The 15,475-nt window shown below is 41.5% G+C and overlaps 1 protein-coding gene across 2 annotated transcripts in view; it reads left to right on the forward strand.

Moving 5' to 3' along the window:
• Positions 1 to 15,475, forward strand: part of MRTFA (myocardin related transcription factor A) — an 80,570-nt gene that overhangs the window by 51,294 nt on the left and 13,801 nt on the right. For both annotated transcript variants that reach the window (XM_069807148.1, XM_069807147.1), the window contains exons 3-4: positions 12,611 to 12,666; positions 14,854 to 14,929. In XM_069807148.1, coding sequence (XP_069663249.1) covers positions 12,611 to 12,666; positions 14,854 to 14,929 — 132 coding nt within the window. The remainder of the gene's footprint in view (positions 1 to 12,610; positions 12,667 to 14,853; positions 14,930 to 15,475) is intronic.

Genomic DNA, 15,475 nt, shown 5'->3' on the forward strand with positions numbered 1-15,475 from the left:
CTAGGGGCCATGTTCCTCCTGAAGGCATCTCAGAGCCATGACAGCTTTGCTTCTACTTTCAGCAGTTCAGAACAGACATTTTTACTTACTACTGGGAATGTGCAGGTATACTGTATTCTTTCATCTCTCTGCCCCGTCTGTGAAAACATTTAGGTATTTAATCTTGTTCCTCTGTCATCTGCTACTGAACATGGCTATACTGGGCCCCATGTCTCCCTCATGAGTTCGTTAGTCAGGAACCAAGCCCGACACAGCCCTTTGTGATGGAATCCAGAGGATGGTTTGGTGCTGAATTAAATGAGCTGGAGCACTCTTTCCATGTGAAATACTGCTTGGCTTCCAGCCTTTATTTTCCATCTGGAGAGCCTTAACACTCTTGAAAGAATTGTGGTAGTTGTGGTTGTATCTACATTAGCATTGTGTCAGGAAGGTGCTTTTGAAGCGAAGCCCCTGATTGCACCTGCCTACTGTGCCTTGCTTTGCACCATGAAATGAAGTTTGAGAGTTGCATTAAATTGGGTTGAAAGTGAACTGGAAACTATTCTGCCTACAGCTAATATGCATTCAGTCCATGGGACCAGGCTGTAACTTGTCTGGCACCACACCTCCCATTTCACCTTCATGTATAGAGTGTGGATGTCAGTTCCTCAGCATCAACTGTTTTTCTGTGCAGATTTGGTCTTATTAGGCTATCCTATATGTTCATTTAGATTAGCCTTTAATACAGATCAGTTCCTGGAACTTGTAGCCAAACAGATGTGCAAAAATCCATGAACCAAGTGTGGGAGAAGTTAAAAGTTTTTGTCTTACATTAAAAGCTATCTACTGTGCAAACTCACTTTGGTACCTTTGGTTCTCCTGACTGCAATATTGAGTCTTATGTGGTGTTTAGATTCAGCTTGGTGCCCTAAAAGAGAAATTTTATTTCAAGGCTTCCATCAACACAAGGTTTTTGGACACTGTAAACCTGGGAAGTGGGAGAAGACACGTTTGTGTCACATTGAAGTGAGAGTTACACCATTCCTGCTTGCTTGTTCAGAACAGAGCTGGGAATTGCTTACTTTGTTCCCATGTGGAATTTTGTTTATATAGTAGAGAGGAAAGGCAAATGTTTCAACATTTTTTTACCAAGTACACTTAATCTCGCTTGAATAACCTTTCCAACCCACCAGCCACCTACAGTAGGGCTACGCTTCACTAAAAGATTAGTGTATTGTAGTAAGAAATAAAGCGTTTATAAGCAGTGACAGAGGATTCAAAATAATTGGGTATTATGCTTCATTAATTCTTCTTGCTTTTCTGTTATGACTTTGTGTAACCTTTTACTAGTAGCAGGATTCATCAGTGGAAGATTAAAATTCTCAATTGCCCATAGAAAAGAGGTGGGAAGCAAGTCTTCATCTGCATCTGACACACCTGTTATTTGAGCCAGAAGGACTGTATCTAGAAACAAGGAGAGCTGAGTGTTTGTATTTATTCAGGTTTTGGCCTATTTTCTGATAGTGCAAATGGACAAGCTGTTTTGCTATTTGCATTTTTTTGTAGCTATGCAGAAGGGATTTTCATCTGCTCGTCCTCATAAAATGCAAACTAAACAAAATCTGCTGTCTGTGCTCAACACTTTGAACTCTGTCATGCTGTAGAAGAACAGTCAGATGCTGTCAGTTTCTACAGTATTGAATTCAAAGGTTACAGCTATTGTAAGGTTTTTTGGGGGAGTATTAAACACCCAGTTTTCCACCCTTGAAAAGAATGTTTAAAACAGTAGATAATGTGCATCTGAGTAGAATGACATGTGGAAAGTATCTTCAACTAAACCAGCAAAAAATTTTAGGGGAAAGACGTTTGCCAAATGTAGCAATACTCTGCTTTGCAAAATATGTCGCACTTTTTCTCTTTTGCAAGGTTTAAAGCTTCACATGCCCATTGTTTTACCCATCAGGATTGTGATGTTTGGCTTCTGGCTGCAAACACAAAATACAGGCGAGCGTGCAAGGTTGTCATGTGGCACAATCCTGTAGGAAAGCTGTTGCGACCATCAGATTCACCTAAGCAGGCGAAACAGAAGTAGAAGATAGTTTCTGGGAATGTGCCTTGTGTTGCTCTATAGCACTGCTTTGTGAATATCTGAAAGATGACACAGGCAGCCTTTGAAAAGGGCATCGTCTGGACCGAGAGCTTAGAAGGAGGGTGGCTGTAGTACAGGCAGAGAATTTCCAGGAGCTTCTTTTTCATTTCTCTGTATCTGATGTTTGCTAGTTTTTGTGCCCACATCCAACTACTCTGACTGTATTCCAGGATGCAGTATATGCAGAATGCATGAATCTATGTAGAATCCAAAAATGATGGAATTTGTGCTGTTTTTCTAATGGGACTGTTTTTACAGGTGCTGAGGTGTTTCCATGCTGTAAGTCTGCATTACCAATGCTCTGATGCAGTTTTCTGCTTGGACTTGCAGCCTGTTTGTTGCTTGAGCATATTTTAGAATGCAAGATTTGTGAATCTTGTGCTGCTGGGTTTCAAACTCTCCTGAGGAGAGTGTATTTTATCTCCAGACTACACATGGAGAGCGTGCCATAGTTCAGTCGCAACATGTCACGCGATTAGGAATGATTGTAATACAGCAGGCAGTCTAATGATTATAATCTCATTAGGCCTCTCATATCACTAGCTGCATTTTTTTTGTACCCATAAGGTTAATGGAGAAAATTTAATATTTGTTGTATAACTAAAATAGAGTATTTGCTTTTTAGGGAGCTGTGAGACATTGCTTAGAATTAATTCTAAAGGAATTGGCATTTACTGGGGACACTTAGTGATTTAAGGATACAGAGCACAGGTTATGCTTTGGCATATCAGTGTTGATCATCATTGAGGCAAAGCTTGTAACTGGTCTTCCGCATCCAGCACAGCTACCATCACAAGAAAACAAGGATCTTTGAGTTATTGATTTCAGGAGGCAAAATGCTTGCTACCTGTGAATTTCTAAAGTTAAACCATCTCTCTAGACTTTAACATCTCAGCCCCCAAATTTGGCCATACATCCACACTTGTGTTTGTGTAGGGTAGCTAAAAATGATACTGCTGCTTTAGTCTTTACCTGATAGTCTAACCACTTCTCAATTTAAAAAAAAGTAATTTGGTTGATGAAAATTATGCACTTCCAACTTTATTGCATAGCTGTATGTTTAATATTTTATTCATGTTCATATTTTCTTATGAAGCTGCCAGTTTTAAACCTGAAACTTGCCAATATAGTATATGGGGCAGTAGTTGAAGGAGACCTGTCCTTTGAGGATATAGTCAACTTCAGGTTCCTGTTAGAAACAATAGCTACAGCAAAATATATTAAGTGTTGTCAGAAACAAAAGAAAACAAAAAACCTAGCTTTATGAATTGTTTAACTGTTGATTGCGAAATAGCATCTTTTGATGTATGTCAAAGAAAGGAGAGACAGTAAGCTGTTGGAACATACACAGTTATCTACATGTGTAGTATTTTTCATGGCAGGAACTGTTCTGCAATCATGCTGATGACTTCAGGTGCAATTCTTAATGCCTCAACAGTATTTTAAGGCTAGGGTAGAAGATGAACTGCTATGCCTGTGTGGAGTTTTACTGATTTGGAAGTGTTGCAGTGTAGCTACACAGTCGACATTTCAGGATTGTTGTGTGTTATGTTTGAACTGCAGATTAAACCAATTGCTTTAACACCCCAAAAGAGCTCTTCCTGCTTTACCTATCTCTGCTGCGTAACGTGTTCCTGTCATTCTCTCACTGCTTTACACATCAGGTCTTTGTAGTGACGTTCCCTATAGTTTTTGGAATATATTTATAGTAACAAAACAAAAATACAAATTTTTACTTCCCTGCCATCTAGTGTCTGCTGTTCTGCCCATTGGTGACTGCTTCACTTTCATAGCTTTTTTCCATAAAACAAGCTGAAACTGTACTTTCATTTAGGATAAGGAGTTAAAAACAAACATATGGACTGTAAATATCGTTACTCCCAGACTTGTTTAATAAAATGTTCAAACCCGTAAAGTCTTTAAGATCTTAAAATAATAACAACGTTTTTTAACGCTCGATTTAACCTCTGAAACCTTGCTATTTCCTGGTTCATTGTGTACAGAATAGGACCTCAAATACAGAGGCTGCAGTGAGACTTTTGATAGACTCGATGTCATGCTCTGAGAGTAAGACTGGAGCACTAAGCAGGTATCATAAGACAAATAAAACTTTAGAGGATGCTTGCAGCTGTATTTCTGTTTGTGGCACGTAACACAGAAATCTGTAACTGGTTTTATTTGAATTTGATCATCTACCTGTAACTTGTCTCCCAGGAATTATTTGCTGGTTCTTGTGACTTTGATCTCTTCTCTTGAAGCACAATTTCAAAGCCTTGAGGCTTTGTGTGGAGAAGGAGTCTGTACATTTAAGCTGAGCGCCTCATTGTCAGGGGCCTAATAGCTGCACCTGGTTTGTTTATATTTTTAGATAGCTGTCTGTGTTTGTTTTCCATGTGTTTATATCATCCGTGATTAATAAGACATGGTTGGAGTAGGAAAGTTCATTGTGTTCGTAATGGAAATGTGCTGTTTGCCCTTTCTGAGGTTGTAGAAAGAAAAGGCCGTGCTCAGGGGTTTGATAGGTTGCGTTTAGTCCTTCATCCCTGCAATGATAAAAGATCTAACTCTGCCAGTTGCAAGAGAAATGTAATAATTCAGGAGAGTAAAACATGTTTGTCTTGGGTTCATTCTTACTTGTTGGCTGGGAATGGTCTCTCCTTTTTCTTCTCATGGCCCCATGCCTCCCCCAGCCTGGGCACTCCATAAAGTTGTCAGAAGACTTTGCAAAGGGCGATTGTCCATCCAAGAAGCAGGCATGAAGTCTGGTGTAGGAATGCACAGATCGAAGGGTTCCCAGTAGAAGTTCCTTGTCTCCCTTTTCCTCTTCAGTTTGGAGGTGGCATAATCCTAATTGTAATGAAGCTTTGTTGTCTTTATTTTTCATTTCAGGATTTAGGCAATGTCTTTTGAATGCCAAGAGTTAATGGCAATGGACGGAGTTGGTTATACATTATCTGTATTTGCTATAAATGTTCTTTGACACAAAGCTGTAGCCACAGTCACCCATAGATCTGATAACTGTTACCATGGGTGACAATTTCCATTTTGCTCCTCAAGAGGATGAACTTTCTGAGAAATTACACATATCTGTTAGAGTTTAAATTAACTCAGTTGAAAAATCTTAGCCCTTTCTGTCAATAATTTTGCCTGTTTGCTGTGACAAACCTATTCTTCAGGCTTTTGCACAGTTAAAACTAGCGAAAATCTTAAACTTCAGCTGTTTTGTAAGGGAGGTACTGCTGTAATAAAGTTACTGACAGTTTTGCTGAGTTGTGGATGTGGGCTCTGGAGAGGTGCTTGCTTGGTTCAGGCGTTGGAAGCAGCTCGGCTGGTGCGTGGCTCCGGGGTGAGCTGAGCTGATCTGAGGCAGGGTACCGCAGTCCCACCTGTAGAGATGCCCAGTTCAGGGAGCTGGAAAGTGGCTTTTTGGGGGAGCAACAGCTCCGTGAGCTGTGCAGGCTCCTGAGTGTTGATGCAGGAGAAGGGGTGGCTCTGTGAGGTAGGGTGTCAGTGAGGCAGGACTTCTTCGGCTCTGGCTTCCATAACAGCCTGAGCCTCACCAAATAGTCTAGCTAACATGGCCTTTATTCGGCTGCCACCTTCCATGCCGTTTCTCTATTGATTGGAATAGCTCGGTAATACAGAAGACTCGGTAAAGCTGTAGCACTGTAACTGTAATGTCATGCTTTGGCAGTGCTGGCAACAGTAACAACGTGGGGAGGAACCCAGTTTTTGAATACTTTTTTCTTCCATGCTGTGAGAAATATTTTTTGGAAGTGGAGTGAAGATGAAGGGAGGAAGAAATTGCCAGCTGCCTTGCTCTGTGGTTCAAGTTTTATGTTTCTTACCAGATGCTACACACCAAATGCTATGGGGTGGGAGCCCCACCCTGAACTGACAGAGGAAGTCATCGAGCCTATTTGCAGCACTTTATCTCATCTTTTTACGAAAGCATAGTAAACAAGAGAGAGAAACTAGAATTTGGTTGCGAGCAGGGGTGAATAGCTGCAGCAGAAGGCCTTCTGCCGTTCTGCAATAAGTCAGCATATCTGAGGTCGGGTTTGGACATGACATGAGCTTCTCTCTGTCATAGCAAAGGAAGATTTTACTTTTCCCTCAGGAACTGATCTAACTGAAGAGCAGAATACTTGACTCAGGTTTTTTGAATTTAGCTGTAGCCTTCCTACAAATATTGCATGTTGTCTGACCAGCTGATGTGCAGTTCAAATGTCACCTTGTGTCTACAATGAGCTAGATACTAGGGCCAAGGAAAGCTCATGTGCCATCTCTCCTCTGTCAGCCTACATGTCTGATAGCCTCCAATCCTACCGACTGCAGAAGGTTTTGCAGCCTCTCCTCCCCCCTAGACACTTGAGCTGTGAGGACCTGTGAAGACCCTTTTGCCTTTCTTTCTTCCCTTTATTTGGTTCCTTGCAAACCTTGGTGTCTTCTGTCAGCTGCATAAGCAAAAGCAGGGTGTACAGATATTTTGATCTCTTTTTCTCAGCAGTTGGGTCAGTCCCCTTCCCCTGCTATGTTTCATTCTTAGAGTGACTGAATTTGGTTCTGATTCCACTTACTTCTCACACTAGGTAACAGGAACTTGAAGATCTGCATATGAATATCTTTGAAAGCTTTGGAAGGCTAAAATTTGCTTTTGTACACTGCAGGGTAAAACCTGAACAGAAATGTTTGAACCATTTTGCCCAGTTTTTTGTCTCTGCTGTTCTATTGGAGATTTGGGCTTGGGTTTTGGGCCTTGATTCAGTCTGTTTATAGCAGCACCAGTTTGATGCTTTGCAGCAATATCTCCCTTCCTTCACGCATTGCTGTCTTCAAAATGTGGCTTGGACTGAGGGAACACTGAACTCGTGCATTGCAGTTTTGGACCCTGTTTCATAGGAATTAATACATTGCTTTGAAGCGAAGATTAGTAACTTCCATGTCTGTGCTTTGTATGGAAAGGTGTGCATCATTGTAGATGGTCCTGTGTGCTGCTGCTTAGCTTTGGTGGGTCAGATGGAAGGACAGTAGTTGCAATGTATAGCTGCAAACATTTTTGAAGCAGGGTGGAGGCACAAAGTGGTTGCATCATTGATCTCCAGGGAGATTTCTTGTGGTAGCTAAGGGTGTGGCCACAAAGATACTAATGCTTCAGGAATTCTGGTGATGAAGCATCAAAATTCTCCACAACAAGTAGCAGAGAGACTAAAAAACTAGGATGTATGTGGTAGGAATTTCATGAGATCCTTGCTAGCCAGCCGATCTGTGGTAGGAAAATCACATCCTGCTGTCAGTCATCTAAAGGTGAGGGGTAAAGCTCATCCTCCTAACCGTAGATGTTGCAAATTGCCGGATGGTTGAGGTGGTTGTCCGCGTGGGACAAGAGGACGTGCAGCCCCGTGAAGGGCACCTGCTGGACTGTGCTGTGCCAAACTTTGCTGGTGATGCCGTTGTCCCTTCTATCACTAAGCCATCTTTAGTGCTCATTTGGCCATTTGTAACATCAGGCTGTTTTCCCAAGGTGGATGGGGCAATCTTAAGACACAGGGGCAGCGGTTCAGCAGCGTGGGGGCTCCTGCTGCAGTGCTGGCCTTAAACCCAGCCTCTCGTTTCTGACTTTGTCTGGCAGGGCAGTTTTTGCTCAGTTTTGCTGACACCATTATTTGTGAGGCCGTGCTGTAAACTAGCATACCAATCCAGGTTAAAATAACTCTTTCAAAACAACTGTGATCTGAATCCACAAACAGTTTTGTCAGCATAACTGAGGGCTAACATGCTTTGTTCCAGGCCTAGGTACAAGAGTGAGGGCAGAAAGTGTAACTGCACTTTATTGATGATGAAAATACATGCACATATAATGTAGAAACAAAATCAGAAAGGTAGGCAAAAGGTGTACCTAACTGAAATTGGGCATTGCAGAAGTTACAGCTGCATTCTCAAATATCTCAGTAGAAGAGAAATAGAAAGGATTTTTTTTCTGCATACAGTGGAAAACAAAAACTCTCAACAGCTAATGCTACTGTTGTATTTTGGCAAGTTTTGTTTTTTTCTCTGGCAACACTCTATTCTCATCATGGGCTTACCCAAAGTTTTGCTGGCAAAGCTAGTGAAGCTGGCCACACAGTTAGCTAGATCAAGGATTTGAACTGAGTTAACTAGTACCTCTTTTTGGGGAGGGGCAAGTGCCATGGGGAGGTGCTGGAGTTACTTTATGGTGACAGTTCCCTAGTACAGCTCCCTGTGCAGTACAAATACAATTGGAGCATCAATGGCAAGGCAGAAATGTGTGGGACGTGGGGAAGGGGGAAAAAGAGGTCATTACTTAAGCTGGACCTACCACCAGACTAAATAATTGTTGAACTGCCTCCCCAGGAAGTCAGGATGTTAAATGCCTTTTTGCACTTACTGGGTTTAGTAAGGTGCTTGACATGTGCTCGCCTGACGTTTTTGTAAGCAAGCTGGGACTACTTGAAGCTGCATATGCAACTGGTGAGAGAACGGTATTGGAATAAAGGCTTGGTGTCAGATTGGGAGGCTGTGTTGAGCAGGGCTTTTGGGTGGGGTGGGGACAGAGAAGGTCAGTGTCTGATACTATTCAGTATTTTCAGTAATTTGATGTAAACAAGGGAACTGTGCATATTTATTAAGCTTGCAGGTTAGTAGGCTGGGAGAAGGACAGGATTGGAACTGACAGTATTTGGAGAACCTGAGAAGTACAGGACAAAACCAAAGGAAAATGCAGAGTTTCTACGTTTTGGTATGTCTAGTCAGTGGCATGAATTGGGGATGGAGAATGGCTGGCTATATAGCAGCTCTGCAGAAGAGGACTGGAGACCTTTCATGGTTTGTGAGCTAAGCACAAGTGAACATGTTATGCATTTTATGTACACAAAAAAGGCGAAGCGGCTGGGACATAAAACTGAGAAGTGTTATTTAATAATCGTTTAGCTCTTTAAAAGCTGATAAAGCCTAGGCTGGAATATATACCCAATTTCAGACACTATACTTAAAGAAAAATGCAGATCAAATGGAAGGAGTCCAAAAGAGAGTAAAAAAGCAAAGGTCTGGAAAATGTTATCTATAAAGAAAGGTTGAACCAACTGGCTTTGGTCATTTTATATAACAGAAGACTGGAGGAAAACCAAAGTTTTCAAATATATGGGGATAGATGCAAAGAGGAAGAGAATAAATTGTTCTCTGTAGTGACTGCAGGTAAGGCAGGGAATAATGAGTATAAATTATAGGAAAGGAAATGTAAGTTAGACATTCAGAAAGTTTTTTAAACAGTAAGGACTTCTATGCACTGGGATAATTTCTCTGCAATAATACTGCATTTTTTCATGAGAGGTCTTCAAGAACAGGTTAGACAAACTACTGTAAGGAATAGTTTAGTATATTTTATCCAGCCGGAGCAGTCAGAAAGCATTAGGTGATTGGAGTTTCTTCATCCCTGTTTTCTGTGGTTATATCTGCTGCTTCAGGTACAAAGGGCTGTGGACATGAATCCTGTGTCAGTGATAGAAGTGCTGCCCCATGCCTACCTGGTTACCACTGCTTCTGCTCCACCAGCCAAGCTGTTCATTTGCGTGCATCGTCAGAATGAGCCAGAATAGCTGATATGGCTGAGAACAGTAGAGCTTTGTCAATATGGGTAATTTTGAGTGGAATGGATAAAGCAGCACTTGGGTGAGCAAGCCAGAAGGGTACGGGGGCAGGAATAGTTTTGCAGGGGTCAGTGCCAAGTGGCTGGGAAGGGCAATGGTAGGAGCTGGAAAAAGCATATCTGCACTGTGGGTCTCCTATAGAGCTCGCCCAGAGCCTTACTGCTTCAGAGTTCTTCACAGGATTTTTTTTTTTTTTTTTTTTTTCATTTGCTATAGTAAGGTTAACAGAGTTTCTCCACAGCTCTGGGCTATGTAGTCATTTCAAAGCCAGAAAAATGTGCAAGGCTTAGTTAGCTTGGAATGCAGTATGATTTTACAATGGATACTCTCCTCTGACATGTCAGCCCCATCCTAGATTGCTGAGGGAAGCAGTGAAGGATTTGTGCCCTCTTGACATTTTCAGAGGTCGAATATGAAGTTCTCTGTCGTGTTGCCAGCCCAGAGAGCTACAACCCGGTGCTTGTTTCCAGAGGACTAGTCATGAGAGACTGAAATTGTTCTTTATAAGATTCTTCCTGTGGCAGTTTTGCATTACTTACTATTTAATGTCTATGTGTTTGAGGGGAGGGTTTTTCTTTTTTTTTTTTGCTCAGGGATTCTTTTCTTGCTTTGTTCTTCTGTATGCAAGAATTTTCCTGGACTACCTGTGACATCAACTGAACTCCTGCAGTTGACTTTCCTGACCATTTGCTATGGTCAGGGAAATGTCACTTAAAGTTCATGTGCTGCCTCTTACTGACAGCAGAGGTAGGCAGGAAGGGGAGAGTAAAGAATTACTGCTGTGCCTGCACATTCCAGTGGAAGAGAGCTTTTGAAGACTCGAGTGAGGCTTGCTTCGCTTGTCTCCAGGGTAGATTTTTATACTGACTTATATATTGCATGGTAGCTTTGCCCAGGTGTACCTGAACTTTTATTTTACTTTTCTGTGATATGCCTACAATGAAAGAAATGCATGTTTAAGTTCAGGCATGTGCATATTTCACAAGCAGTTCATGTGGCTTGAAAAGAGTATTTCCCAGTGTTATTTGTTGCTTGCTCTTCATCAATGTGTGATGGTCAGACTGACCAGGAGTTGATGTCTCAGCTAGCCAGTGAAGTTTTTTGTATTATTTTTGCAGTTATTGCAAAAGCATATCTCTCTACCCTTACTTTGGCATATTCCAAAGTGCAATCAGTGCACTCGCATTTCACAGCTTACATAACTTTCTCTGGTGATTTCTCTCCATAACCAGATTGTATAAAACTATTTTTAATCTCAACGGGAACTATTTGCCCCATCGTTGCAGGGGTCTGTATACTCACTCTCTATGGTTAGTTTTCAATTATTGTTAATTTATTCTACAATCATTCTTCATTCACTTCCGTAGTCTGAATCCCATCTATGATGCCCTGGTGTGTTCAGAATTCCTGGCATACAGACTAAATTCTACTTTTTACCTCATTGATGTGAACCTAGAGGGACTCCATCTATATTTTGCGGAACATGTATCTGCCTTGACACTTTGTCTTTGGCTACTCCATTTTATTCTGTAGGAAAGAGTTTAGAAGTCTACTCATGCATTAGAAGTGGTTTCTCACATTGCATTTACGCAAGGGCTTTTATTTTTTAACAGTCTTTTGAGATTTCATTGTGAAGTTACATTTGAGAAATATTTAATCATTGGCCTTAAGTGAAAAATAATATGAGGAGACTATATTTCATAGGACCTAGATGCAATGCGTTGCAGTTACTAACTGTACAAGTTTAGCTTTCTGTCTTCAAAAGACTTGCAACTTATCTTTAAAGCTGAAGTTTTTTAACTTTGCCGTTTAGCTTGATGGTAATTCAGAAACTTCACCAGGCAGTTTTAAATATGAGTATTTCAGAAATAAAAAAAGAAATTATCATGTTCCCTTCCCTTCTGAATACAAGCCACAATGTGATTGTTTTAAAAAACAAGCTACTTGTGGATTCGGGAAAACTGTGAGGAGCTAGTGACACTTACTGTTGTCACCCTCTTTCTCCAGTTTTACTGTGGGACGTGAGCTTTGTGTGCTCCAGAGGAGCCAGGCAGAGTGAGAGATTCCTCCAGGGTTAGTACGGTCCTGGACAGCAGAGGATCAGTTTCTTAAAACACGATCCGTTTTGGCTCTGGTTTTAGACTGGGCCCGAGGGGGCGAGGAGGTCTGTTATATGGAGAACTGCTGTTAATTCCACAAGTCTTGGTTTTCTGTCAACAGACAGATGTACTTTCCTGTTCTTATGATAGTTTCTCTTACATGGAGCAATATATACGTCCTGTGGACCTGCAGAATTTGCAACCAGCCCTTGCATGTACACAAAACACAGGTGCAGATTAAGGAAAGACTTGCAGCTTCCTTTGACATTAAAAGGTAGTAAAGAGGATTTACAGTTCATTAGGATCCTCCCCCATCCTTCCAACCATTTAATGTATCTCTTCAATGTTTCAGTGCCATTCCCTTACTTAAGGGTCCTGGATATCTTCCTCTATGTTGAAGCTTGTAAAAGACATTTGTTGGGGGGCTGTTTTTGACTCATGTTCTTGGACCCAACTTTGTGAATAGTGGTAAGTTCCACTAGAAGTGTACCCATATTAGTCTTCCCAGTGGCCCACAAAAAGTCCAGGTCAGTTCCTGTAGCTCCTGTGCTGTCAAATGGAGTATGGCAATTCACATTGCTTTACACCAGCTGGAGATCTGGTCCAGTGTGCTGAAAGATGCAGGAGGCAGTTGCTGTTAACTTAGTTGGCCTGAAGGGACGTGCAGCGAGAGAACTTCATCCTAATTCATTCTCTACATGTTTTCCTCTCAACAGCTCTGAAAAGTCCAGCTGCATTTCATGAACAAAGAAGGAGTTTGGAGCGGGCCAGGGTAAGATGCAATATTGTCTTTAATGTTTTGGGGAAGTCAGGAGTAGTATGTCTTATGTTCTGGGCATCCTGTAGCTGTTAATGAGATGCAGAAGGGAATCATTCAGATTCTGCATGTAATACAGCGCTGTGTAGTCAGAGATGTACTGGATGGGGTGTTGTTTAGCTTGTATGTGGTGGTAGTTAACCCTGAGTGAACTAGTTGTACCTAAAAACTATTGAATGTGGTGCCTGGATTTCCCCTGGAAACTTATTTCTGGAAGTCACTGATATTCTTCTTCCCCACTGTCCATATACTTTACATTTTTATTTTTGTGGTGTCTGTTTTGCCCTTAAATGCTCCTATCATGTTGTTGTGGTTTAACCCCAGCCAGCAACTAAGCACCGTGCAGCCGCTCGCTGACTTCCCCCCCACCCAGTGGGATGGGGGAGAGAATCGGGAAAAAAAAACCAACAAAACTTGTGGGTTGAGATAAGAACAGTTTAATAGAACAGTAAGGAAGAAACTAATAATGATAATAATAACAATAATAAAATGACAATAATAATAATAGGATTGGAATATACAAAACAAATGATGCACAATGCAGTTGCTCACCACTCACCGACTGATGCCCAGTTAGTTCCCGAGCAGCAATCCCCTCCCAGGCCAACTCCCCCCAGTTTATATACTGGGCATGACGTCACATGGTATGGAATATCCCTTTGGCCAGTTTGGGTCAGCTGTCCTAGCCATGCTCCCTCCCAGCTTCTTGTGCCCCTCCAGCCTTCTTGCTGGCTGGGCATCAGAAGCTGAAAAATCCTTGACTTAGTCTAAACACTACTTAGCAACAACTGAAAACATCAGTGTGTTATCAACATTCTTCTCATACTGAATCCAAAACGCAACACTATACCAGCTACTAGAAAGAAAATTAACTCTGTCCCAGCTGAAACCAGGACACATGTGGAGCTCATGCCACCTTCGACGAAAGTGTATGGTTTCTCTGTTACCTGCATGTGGACTCGATTATCCAGTACATTAGAAATTGAAAATTCAATAGAGAGGATCCTCCCCCAAATCTTGTAACACTGAAATCACACAGACTTCTGGCTCTATAGAAAGAGGAAGCCAAGCATCACAATTCTTGCAGCACCTTTGCTAACTGGGGGGGTTTCTTGATGATTTCTGTTCCTCAGAAGGTCTCTGGGGATATTTTTTTTTTCTGATTAGCCTACAGGGGAATAAAATCTGTTATGACTGCTGGGCTAAGTTTTGTTTTACAAGTGAAAGCAACATAAGTAAAAAAATAACAGCTGTGATTAAAACCTGTAAGGGAGTGTTAGCACTTTAAACTGTGGAAGGATTGGAACAGTGGACTTTGCAAGACCGATGTCCTAAAGGCTTTTGCTTTTTCCTCCTCTTTTTTTTTAAAAAACCTTATTATTAAGTTAATATTCTAGTGTGGGCAATTGAGCAAGTATGGTGCAGTTTTCTAATTGACTTTATTTTCTCTGAAGGCCCATCCTGATGACCAATACTTACCAGTCTGTTAGCCACTGTTCCCAGATTCCCATTCCTGGGCTGTGTAAAGGGTAATGTGCTCAGCCCCGACAGGGTCATCTCTCTACATTGGTCTGTAGCGCATTCTCCAAAGACAGAGCTAAAAGCAGCTCTGGAAATGAAATGAGTCTTGTCATAGCATTTAGATTCTGCCTGCCAAGGGACTACATGGGGTCTTCAGCTTAACAAATAACATAACTTTAAACAAATAAAATATGCCCAAACCACAAGTCAGCCCTGAATGCCAACAGTATATGAAAGTATTTGCTGTTAACAATGGAACCAGTGCATTTATCTTCAATGTAAAAAGAAATGTCTTGCATTTCACCATGACACAAGTTAGTGGTGTTGCATAAAAGGAGAAGAGAGGGCTTCAGCTCTTGAGGAAGTCCTTTCCAGTTTCTGTTCTGTGGGGCAGTAGTGCACAGTTAGACTGAGGCAATTACAGTAGAAGGTCATCTTTAGCATAAGCTCATTCTCTGAGTGCTCTGGGACAGAAGATATGCCCCTTCTCTGCTCTGTGTTTATTTAGATCTCAGTAACAACCAAAGATGGTTGTTTCTCTTGTTTGTGCTGTCCAAGATTACCTTGCTCCTGTGTCTGATCAAATGAAATTGGTTCTTGCTTGTCTTATTTTTGCTGCAGACAGAGGACTATCTGAAACGGAAAATCCGGTCCCGGCCAGAGAGATCAGAGCTGGTTAGGATGCACATTCTGGAAGGTATGGCACATGCTAAACAGGAAAACATCAACAATAAACTTTATCGTAATTACTTACTTAACAGCTTTCTATTTTGCCTCTGAACCCTAAATCTTTCTTTCAGTTGGAGTGGGCAGAAGATCATGCCTGTTGCATGATTTTGTGGGAGGGATTCAACTGCATGCATGGAGATTCTCAGAAGAATCTGTTACGTGAACTCAAATTGTGCAGTTTTGTGTAGCTGAGCAACAATGAAACAGGGTGACCATGGATTGCTCTTCTACTAAGGGAAGACACTGTAAAATATCCAGGAGGGAGTGAGGCAGATTTGATCTAATTAGTAAGCACCTCAGTTTCAGAGAGGGAGTACTGCGCTGCTGCTGAGCACCGCATCTTTCGACACAACTGAAAGGGAAAAGGTGAAGGAGAATTGGGTGACATCAGTTTGAGAACAGTGAATTTGTCCTATTCTAGAGTCACAAGGGCTACTGTAGTTATCTCTATAACTTAAATATAAATAATATCTTTATAGTGCATAGTTACCTATTGTTATCTGCAACTATTTTT

Source organism: Haliaeetus albicilla, chromosome 19, assembly GCF_947461875.1.
Source record: "Haliaeetus albicilla chromosome 19, bHalAlb1.1, whole genome shotgun sequence".
Taxonomy (NCBI): Eukaryota; Metazoa; Chordata; class Aves; order Accipitriformes; family Accipitridae; genus Haliaeetus; species Haliaeetus albicilla.